General features: G+C 45.8%; 2 protein-coding genes across 2 annotated transcripts; one reads left to right on the forward strand and one right to left on the reverse strand.

Annotated features, from left to right (window-relative positions):
* Positions 1-4,742: 4,742 nt before the first annotated feature.
* LOC122175479 (homeobox protein vex1-like) lies at positions 4,743-6,483 on the forward strand. Its single transcript, XM_042863175.1, has 2 exons — positions 4,743-5,114; positions 5,504-6,483. Exons 1-2 carry the CDS (start codon positions 4,743-4,745, stop codon positions 5,873-5,875), a joined length of 744 nt encoding a protein of 247 aa, XP_042719109.1. The 3' UTR covers positions 5,876-6,483.
* Positions 6,484-8,660: 2,177 nt separating this feature from the next.
* On the reverse strand, positions 8,661-10,140 carry LOC122175571 (homeobox protein vent1-like). Its single transcript, XM_042863331.1, has 3 exons — positions 9,837-10,140; positions 9,469-9,707; positions 8,661-9,122 (listed from the first exon to the last, which is right to left on the reverse strand). Exons 1-3 carry the CDS (start codon positions 10,078-10,080, stop codon positions 8,748-8,750), a joined length of 858 nt encoding a protein of 285 aa, XP_042719265.1. The 5' UTR covers positions 10,081-10,140; the 3' UTR covers positions 8,661-8,747.
* Positions 10,141-10,809: the final 669 nt, after the last annotated feature.

The following is a 10,809-nucleotide window of genomic DNA, read 5'->3' on the forward strand; positions in this document are numbered from 1 at the left end:
AATTCCAAACATTGCCTTTAAAATGCTACTTCAACAAACGTAAGTATAGATCCAAAATATTTTTCTGCAATACACAAAAATAGTGTATATACTTTAGTTCTTTTTTTTTTCTTTTTTAAGTAACCTATAATAATTTATCCGTTCTTTTGAGCATACCTAGATGTGGAGATGATATTTCAGAGAGCTTCTTTAAATGTTTATTTAAACAAACTTTCTAAGTGATGATCCTACAGATGTTAGTTGATTACCTGTTAGCGAAAGCAGTATTTCCTAGGTTAATGTGTTTTTGCCAGCTCTGTTTCCTGAGATAGCAGGATTTTGTGTAAGATGAACAATTCAATACACAGGAGACAGCTGGATTGAAATGGAAAGGATTATGTTTGATCACTGACAATTAGATGCAATTAGCTTGTATGAAAAACTAAATGCTGATAGCTAATTGAAGGATGAATGGCACTGACACTGAGTTTAATCTACAATTTTAATTACGTAGTTTTATAGAATCCTTCCATGTAAACATGAATATAGCTATGTAACAGTTATCAATTCCAATTAGAACTTCTTACTTGAATATAACTGAATATCACCACTTCAACTGTAAACAAAGTACTTCTTATCTTAGTCTCTCCATCTAGACAAAAAGAGCTGCTATACTGACCTCCTGAATGTGAAAACTGTTCCTCTATCAAATGCACCAATACCATTTACTACTAATAGGAATCACACCATTTCTATCTCATCCACAGTCCAAACATTCCTCTGTACAGGCTGTGGAGCTCATCCAGCCTTTTAGGTTTAGCCCTCACAGTTGTTAAAAGGCACCTGATTTTCTCTTTCCTGTTTGTTTAATAGCTGAAAACCTAAGCAGACTCCTTGACAGATCAGAAGAGCGTGTAGGAAAACGCATGCAGGTAAGGGAGACATCTCTCTTCAACTGCAGAGCTGCTAGTACTACTGAAAATGTGTCATTTAGCTGAGTGTATCCTTCATTCAAGGTAGAAATGAGTGTCCTTAGAATTTTTTCAAATGATTGAATTAACCCTCGGTGCACTTCATTATATAGATAGCTTCACTGCTAGCATACTGACAAAAAACCCAGCTTCTACATGTTAATATATTCCATAACCAAACCAATGCTGAACAACTACTGCTTTTCTTCACAACTGAGCCAATAACTAAAACACGTTAATTACTGTAAGACAGTGCACTGAAATAACCAAAAGAAAACCAGAAAACTCAGTCATGAAAGGTTATCAGTATGTCACAGCCTAAGATATGGAGCAGTTACTCCTCCAGTACACCTCTCTAGCCTATAAGAAACAGGTCATTGTGCTTTCTGTCCTCTAGGTAATCATAGAAAGGGCTAACAATCAATGAAAGACCAGATGGGTGTTTCACCGCAGGATCTACTGAGTGATAATTGCTAAGTAGGAACACGCAGCAATGACCCTTTAAATTGTAATTGCCCTCGCGTGGTGTTCACTTACAGCCTTGCAATTACTCCATCAGAATCCTTTGAAGGGTGTGAGAGACGCTTTAAACAACCCTCTGCACCTCAGAGTGCAGATTTTCTGTTAGAACAGAACAGTTAAATCACTGTTATAACACACAAAGCATGAACAGCGTTAGTCTCTTAAAACATGAGTCATTCTCATGTTTATAACTTTCATGGCCACATGTGTGCCACCTTCTAGTTTTGCTGAAGTCCTTGTTGAGTTTTGTTCTGCAGATGAAGAGAACAAAAACGAGCAAAAAAGGTATAATATCAACGGCAGTATCAAATGGCAGAAAGATATTACAGATAAACGACGGTGTTGAACAAACACTAAACATTTTTAGAGGGCAGTCACATGATATCGCAATAAAGCTTTGATGTTATGACCTCACTTCTGTTTACAAGAAATGGGCCAGTGTTTAAAACTAGGACAGCCACTTCATGTTAGAACATGGTCTTCTGCTAACAATTATACCAAGGCAAAAAATAGTGTTTCCAATATGCTGTACTGTCTAAGAAGCAGCGCAGTACATCTGTGTTATGCTACTTACAACTATAAATTAAAAATACTTGTATTATTTTAAAAGCAAATATATTATCATCAGCAGCAGTTCTCAGAGTAATTCTAACCTAAATCTGTGTAAGGCTTCACTAAGAGCAGATGGAAAATTTCAGATTACCTTTTTTCCCTCTTCTCCAAAAGGATATGTGGTTTTCAGCATATGCTGGACAAGGTGGAAACTTCTACTCCTAGCTTCTTAAGTACAAATTATAAGATTTTCCTAAGTAATTTGGTCTCAAGAAGGAGGAAAAAAAAAAAAAAAAAAAAAAAAGAAGAAGCATTGGAAGCCTTTAATCCTTTCATGAACCTGAAAATTAATGTAATAAGTGCAAAAATTATATATTGATTCCCTGTGCCTTTTGAAACTAAAGATATTGTCCCAAAAGCTGTAAGGGCAATTCTTCCAATCTGGTCGGGTAAAATAAATAAATAAGTAACATCAATCACTACAGAAATAAAACAAAGCACACTAAGCCCAGCATTAACAATAAAATGCAAATTTTAGGGCTGCCATCAGAGCGGAACTCCCCTTTGTTGCTCATCTACTAACATCAGCACAATAATAATTAACAAGTAGAAACAATAACATAAAGGAATGATGTTTTACTGCTCCTTGTGATTAGATGTTATCTGTAACACTAAATGCATTGTAATGATTCACTTAAGAAGTTGACTGTCTCTTTATAATTTTTCCCAACAGAACTCACTGTTTCCAGGACTAACACTCAGGTTTCTAACCAGCACTTTAAGTTCTGCTCTCTATACAGTAGACTCTCTGATCAATAGATTCAACCATGCATTTTTACAATTAACTGACTTATTACATGCTTATAATTCTATAGTTGTTTATAGGACTAGGAACCAAGCTAACTAAAACTATCTGTAATGGTCCGTTCCAGACAAATCATTCTGAATGTACTTAGGACTCATTGCCATCAAAGAAGACTTAGCAACAGTCTCCTCCTCCAAACTTCCTCTGAGTTTTGATTGTTTTTCTTCATTAAAAGGGACAGGTACGATGTAACTTGCATCTTGGTAGTTTTCAAAAGTTAGAGATTACTGTAGGTGGGGGACCTCTTCAGGGAAAAAAAAAAAAAAAAGAAAGAGAAAGAGAGAGAGGGAGAGTAGCAAAGCTCCCAACTTAACATTCAAGAGAACTCTTCTCATTAACAAGGAGAACAAAAGATCTGCGGACATATGTATGAAGTACGCTCAAGGCAACTTCTACAAACGCCTGGTCGGGTTTCAACGCTCTAAGCAAAAGGGCACGTAATTCCTACTGCATTTTATGAGAGGAAAAAGAAAACCACGATTGCCTCAGAAAATATAGACAGCCTTAAAGGAAAACGGCCTGAAGGGTGGCATTATTTTACTTTTGCCAGCTCTCTGCAAATACTTCGCCGTGACACGGTTTTCTTTGAAGTCTCCGAATTAACATGATGTCTCAAACACGTTCGGCTCTGTGTGAAAGCTAGTTCATTATCTCTGGCTGTATAAACTCAAGCAGTGGCGGCTGTTTACTGAAACAACCTGTAAATGTGTTAGCCCGTGTTTGCAGAGGATAAGGACTGTGCCATCCCAAGCCCACTTCAGACCGTAAAAGAGGTTCTTTTCTCACCCTTATCTGAATCATCCTCGAACAGACTGCCTCTGAACAGAGATTACACTTCTCTTCTTTGATCTACTTTATAAAAACATCAGAACTGTTTACTTTGAAATGCATACATTTTTTAGTGTGTGGGGAAGAGAGATGTTTTAAGACATGAACTGACGTATTTCAAGCCAATTGGTCATTTTCTCAGCCTTTCTCGTCCTGCCCAACATCCTGAAGCATAATTTCACTGCCCAGTCCTTGAATTAATTCATAAGAATTAACTTGTTCTACTCATTATTAGAGGGCTCAGAACTTCCCACCTTGATTTCTAACAGATGACCTCACCATCTGCCATGCTAATGCCCCTGCAACCTACTTGCGACTCTTCCCGCCGCGAAAACTTCTTTATGATTCAGGTACTGCACAAACACAGGTCAGCAACTGCACCGTGCACTTCAGAGCACAGAGAAAGCCCTTATCTCTGCCCTCAGCCTCAGGGGCAGCAGTGAAATGCTCCAAGTTCAAACAGCACCAATGCCCCCTGAGCTGACAAAGAGCAGCACGTTGCTTATGGGCATCGTGGGGAGATACCAGAACTTCATATTTTTCCCTTGTTTTTAAGGCCAAGGAGTGTTTATTCATACCTCAGATCGCTTTGCTGATAGAAAGGCAAGAAAAACTCCAAATGTGGGGTGAGCTCTCACAGAAGAGTCCTCTGTCCATCGTCACCAGCCCCTCCCGAATCCTCCTCCTTCGGTCCCAGGGAGAAAAAAACTGAAAATCGCGATGTGCTTGGAGTCGGGGGCACAACGGCCATTTCAGGCCGCAACGTGGTTATCAGAGCTGTACGGCCAGGGGGTGACTCAGGGCTGAACTTGGCGCCAGGTCAGGCAGCCTTGAGCCCCGCTAACTGCGGCGCTCAGAGATTAGGCGGATGTAACAATCACCTGAGAGGGAGATTAAAGGCCTCTCAACGGGGTCCTTTGTTCTCGGCCTCATTTGATGCTCGGAGAGCCACGCCGCGGAAAACGCTTTAAATGTTTGCCCCCAGCACCGGGACGGTTTCAGAGAACGGGGAAAGCCCCACCATCATGGAGAAGGGCCGCTTCTCCGTGGAGTGGTTGGCGCAGAGCAGCCGCAGCGGGGGTAACAGCGCAGCGCAGGGGGAGTGCGGGGCGCGCGGCGGGACCGCTGCTGCCGGCCGTCGAGAGAACAACAGCGGCACGTGCGGCTCTACCCGCCTCGCCGCCCCTCCGAGGCCGCTCTCCCTTCCCATAACGCACCCGGCCCCGCGGCGCTGCAGCCCCGCGCACGAGGTGGAGGCGGGAGGCGGCGCGCGGCCCCGCACCAAATTCTCGGCGGCGCAGCTGCAGGAGCTCGAGCGGAGTTTCCGCGAGCAGCGCTACATCGGCGCCAGCGAGAAGAGGCGGCTGGCTGCGGCTCTGGACCTTTCGCAGAGCCAGGTGAGCGGGCGTGGGGCCGGAGGGAGGGGATGGGCGGGTCTGCCGACGGCTCTGCCACACAGAACTGCGGGGAGTCGGCATTCTCGCTTCGGCTGGCACGGTTGTATAGGTTTGTACTGACTCATAAATACCAGATTTCTGGCCGTCTCTCTCTTAAAACGATGCCTACACGCGGTGGTGTTGTGAGATCCCACTCAGAGCAAGAGCCAGCCCTGCCGCACCTGAGCCGCAGGTGGGCCAAATCGCCACACCGTCAGAGCAGCGTTATCAGCCCCACGTCTTGTAGCTGCTACCCTGCAAGTCTGACAGCAGGGCGGCTAGCAAGGTGCATCACTGCGTGGAACGGAGAGGAGTGGGGTGGTTCTTGATTTTTCCTTTCTTATCCCCAGATAAAAACCTGGTTTCAGAATCGCCGCATGAAATTTAAACGCGAGACACAGGATGCCAGGGTAGAAGCCCTTGTTTCAGGCCTGTTCCTGCCCTATCACCATTACCAGGATACGGTGACACACAGCTGTCTTCATGGGGTGGATATCAGTGTTTCCTCTACCCTGAGCGCTCCCCTGCACCCAGCAGGGCTTAGCCCGTCCCTGCTGGCGCCCCCTGTTCCAGCGCAGCTCTCACAGGCAGCTTTGCCAGGCACAGCTTTGCTGCTTCCCCCCGGCCCAGCACTGCCTGCATACTCTGCTGTGATCCCAGCTGTGACTTTAACCAACGACCACAAAGGACTGAGATTCCAGCCCTACCTACCTTCTTGTTAACAATGCCAAAGATTATCTGTAAGCTGCCAAATATCTAAAGAGTAATTATTTATATTAAATATATGTGTGACTTATTTTTTCATATTTTTTTCCCCTAATGTTAAAAAGAAGCAACGGCCTCGAGGTATAATACTGAGAGTGGAAGATCTGAAACTTGTACAGCCTTCAGTTCTTTGCACTGAAACACTTTTCCCAGAGTTTGTTCTCAGAAAACAACCTATAATCACATGCGGTTCTTCACAGAGAAAAGGGAATGTTTATTATATGTATGCAGTAGCTACATGATGAACTATATGGAGGACACAGTGATAGCTGTTCATGACAAGGGACTTTTAAGAAAAGGCTTGTCAATGACATCAAACAAATTGAAATAAAAGTGATACAATAAGTGTCAACCCTGTGGCCAAACACAAATTGCCTCATATTGTATTTCATCTGTCTATTTTGCACAGTCCCTAAAGTCACCTCCTCTTTACTTAGCTGCATTTTAAAAGAGGAAGCTAGGGGATTGTCAATCGTATTTTTTATGCCAGTGCAAAATGTGATTGTAATTTAAATCTACTGTTGAAAACACTCCAGTTGTTCCTAAGTTTTGTTCTAATGCACCACTGAAAACATGAAATATTAGTTATTACATCTACAGCTTCAGCTGAACTTGGCAGATTCAATAACTTCAAGCTGCAGTGCAGCATTAGGCTTGCATCAGGTACACTTGGGACTGCTCCTTAAAATCCTCAAGCAAGCTTTATAGAGAACAACAGATTCAAGCCTACAGGAAGGGAGTAGGGAGAAGCACTCCCTGTATCAGTGTGGAGCTACACCAGCAGGTGTGATTATATCTCTCTTGCCCCTGACCATCCTAACCTGATTGCTAGCTGAAAGCTAAATAACTTTGCACTGTCCAATGAAAATAACAATAGAATATCTCTTTTTGAGGTAGAGGTTATGAATAAAAAAGGAGTTGATAAACATGGCCTACAACCCCATTGTACAATGCTGCTGTTCTTCACTACCCCACTTGTGTTTTGGGGTTGAGGAGAGCAAAGCTGAATGTACAGTTCTTGGCAGACAACAAGGGACAGTGAGGAATAGGAGATAAACTTCTGCCCACAGTCCTACCTTCTGTCCAGATTGTTTTCTCTGGTGTAATACCCCAAATCCGAATCACCAACCATGCTGTAAAGAAGCATCCATACCTTACAGGGCGGAAGGGGTGCAACCCATCTTTGTCACTCAGAGGAGATCCCTCTCTCAACGCACCCACACCTTTTTGCTCCCAGCCCCACCAGGACTCTGCTCTGAGATGGGGCCCGGGAACTGAATGGGCAGAAAGTGCATTAATCTGCCACTGTGCACACAGGCTGTACAACCCAGAGAAAACGCAGCATGGCAACTTAGGACCAGTTACCCTGTAAATTCCAGACACTGCTTCCCCTGCTGACCAGGAAGTTCACTGCCAGCCTTGCACCTCTTAGTGTTAAGATGGCATCAGGTTTAGATATCATTTCAAAAGTGAGGAGCCCCCAGGCTGTTACACTGAGACTCGAAGCCCCTGGGTTGCAGGGCAACAAGGGGAAAATTAAGACTACACTGCAGCAACCAATCTAGTTTTTAATGCACTTAGAAGAACTGAATAAGCTTCATTAAGTTCTAAAAGAAAAGTGCTAATTAATCCCTTCCCTCCATGGAAAAACCACGATCCTGAGAACGACCACTTTTTCTTAATGGGAAAGGGAAAAGAAAAGTTTCAGGATCGTTAGAGCAAAAAAAAAAAAAAACTAAAGCTGCTCCCTTCAAATGCTGCTTCTCCTAAAAGCATCAATTTAACTAAGGAGTATTTCAAAATATGCAATTACCATGAGCATTCAGTGGGGAATCAAAGGCCAAATTTGCAGATTAAAATCTCATTTAGACAATACAACTATTAACAGAACTCTAATTATGCTCTTAAATCTTTTTCAAGATACTGGCTTTGATAATTGTAAAACTTTAGAACTCTAAACTGAACATTTGAACTATTTAATCACTGTTAAAAAAACGAATCAGCTGCACAAGCATCTGTGATTAACACGGTTGGAGCTCTCAGGTGGAAAACAGACTGTTTTCAGCAATACATCAATTAATATACAGAAGAAAAACACCTTCATCTTCCTCCTTTGCTGTGCCTCAAACATGGTATGATACAGCTGGCAAGGCTCAGGCTCTCAAACATAACAAAATACAGAATCCCTCTCACTGTGACTGCAGGAAAGCCAGGTAATATGCACAGTTTTTTAATTTTTCCCCATTATTGAAAGAGCAGTTCACAAATGAAACCTTTGCACACTGTGCACAGGTAACATCTGTCAATTTATATACATGTGAAAACCGAAGGTGTGCAATTTCCAGTCCAAGCTAAACTTAATTTTGTTCCACACAGTGGGAAATCTTGCAAATGCAATTTTTTGCTTTGGCTTTTCTTCCTTCAGTTCCCTTTCAGCTGCTGCAAGCACAAAATGAAAGCTGTAGGCACAAAACTGTAAGTGCATCATAGCTATAGCATAATTTTGCCTTTCAGCTGTGCTTAAAGTATCTTCAGCACAAGTGCAAATCAAAGGAAGAAGATAGAAGTATTTGGGGAAAAAAATAAAGCTTTTCAAAAAGGTGAGGCATAAAGAAGACTGAGAGGCACCACATCCAATAAATTTTAATGCTAATTAGTACAAATATTAATAAATATTACTCTTTACAATTAATTTAGAAAAATAAACATGTAAGATTACAAATCAGAAAAAAAAATCCATCTAAGTGGAGAATAATACATTCTCTCCCTATACTAATACATCATACTCATCAATTTTTCCTGTTTGTCTGCCATGTTTTGTTTTCACTATCAGGTGTACAGAGGATGGCATTTATTGTCCATTTTATTCTGAATTACTGAATGGAAAGAAGGATGAAGAGGAAGCAAGTGTTGATGGTAGTACGGCAGCTCGCTTGCCATGAAGCAGTAGGTGCTTTGAAAAGCATCGTATCTGGGGAAGGAGAAGCTGAGCTGCATCGCAGACACCGGGGGGAGAGGCAGGAGTCTCTGATGCTGTGTAGCAAAGGGATAGTGGAAAGACAACGGAAAGCCTTCATCGGAAAGGAGGGCTGGAGGGGTGGTTCCCGGGGGGAAGCTGTAGAGCGGAGCAGGAGATACGAGGTGCTGTTGGTCCTGGATTTCCCTCTTCAGTTTCATCCTCCTGTTCTGAAACCACGTCTTGATCTAAGAAATAGGAGGGATGGTGGGCGAGGAAGTAACAGCTCAGTACTTTGCTTACAAGTGCAAAGTGCAAACAACGGCAGTACACCGGACCTTTCCGTGCTCACTTTGCTTTAATTGCCTGTGTTGGACTGATGCCAGAGCTAACCAAGCACGGAGGATCAGAGTGCGGAAGGGTTATGGATGAATCACTTTAGGGCGTTAAGAACGTCTATAACCTTTGCAAGATAGACACAACTCGATGTATATCGAGGCCTGGCTAGTTAAGTTGTTAGGTATTAAACAGTGGAACTCAGCCAAAGACCGCTAGAACGTCTCAGCGCAGCCATGCGAGACGGCCGGCACTCACCTGGACCTCGGAGAGCTGCAGGGCGGCCGCCAGCTTCCTCCGCTCCGAGGCTCCCAGGTACTTCTGGTGCTGGAATGCCTTCTCCAGCCGGCACACCTGCTCCGAGCTGAAGGCGGTCCGCGCCCGCCGCTGACGCCCGCGGCTTCCGCACGGCGCCTCCGCTTCCGAGCGCTCCCCGCCGGCGCTCTCGCTCTCGTAGCCCGAGGACTCGTCGGCGCTCAGCCATCCGCCGTCAGGGGCTGCCGAAAGGATGGAAGGGGCGGCGGTGAAGCCTTTTCCCCCAACCGTGGTCCGCCTCCGTTGCGCCGACACAAGTTGAGGTCCCGACCCACACCCTCCTTTTTTCTCCTCCCACCCTTCTCACCTACCTGGCTCCGACAGGTAGCGCTCGCTGGGCTCCTGGGGACAGGTCCCACTCCGCCGCTCCGCGCCGGGCTCACAGTCCAAGGGCTGTTCCGGTCGCGGACTCCCCCGTCGGGGCTCGGCCCTGGCCAGGAGGGAGTTGCGGCCGCGGCCCCGCGAGGTGGGGGCGCGGGGAGGGGGGACGCAGCAGATGTGGGGCCGCATCCCGTCGGATTTGTGCTCTGCCAGGGAAAAGTCGGCCTGGCTCATGGCGGTGAGGGGCTGGGGCTGTCGGCTTCGATCAGCTCTTATACAGGCGCTTCAGTCCCGAGCGGGCTAGTTTGCAAGTGCGAAGCCACATCAAAGTGGGAATCGAGCAGAGATAACAGCTGCCAGCGAGGAAGAAAGTTCACACGTCTGGCAAATGTCTACAAGGCCCCGGCTCCAGCGTGTCTGCGGGGCCGGGGAAACCCTCTTGAAGTGCAAACCTGCCCCTATCCCCCGGAGGGCAGGGCACGGGCAGGCCCAGCCCCGCGGAGGGGCTTTTAAAGATACCGATATTGCCACGACCGGCGGGAATTTTACCCGCTTCCTCTCTGGCCGCGATACCCCAACACTGAGAGCGCCCGGCCCGCCTTAAGGCTGCGGGGTGAGCGATTCCCGGCTGCCAGCTCCGCCGCCCGGCGCATCACCGGCAGAGTGGACCCTGGGAAAAGCGGTTGGGGGCCGCTGATCTCAAGCCCCTATCCCCTAGGCTGAGCTCTCACCCGGGCTGGGGCTCGGCGGTGCCGCGGGCTCTCTCAGCTTGAACTTGGCGCCACCTGTCTAGCCAGAAAGCATCCCTGACCTCCTTTGGGAGGGTCTTTGGACCAGAGCGATCAAAGCACGAAGTGAGCAGCGCTCGCACCTCATCAACCCCGAACGGTCCCCAACCCACACGGCGCTTCCCGAGGAGGGAGATGCCTTTGTAACGCGAGGAGGGCACCGCGAAGGTATCCC

The sequence above is a fragment of the Lagopus leucura genome, unplaced genomic scaffold (assembly GCF_019238085.1).
Source record: "Lagopus leucura isolate 7727_CA_CO unplaced genomic scaffold, USGS_WTPT01 Super-Scaffold_739, whole genome shotgun sequence".
In the NCBI taxonomy this organism is placed as follows: Eukaryota; Metazoa; Chordata; class Aves; order Galliformes; family Phasianidae; genus Lagopus; species Lagopus leucura.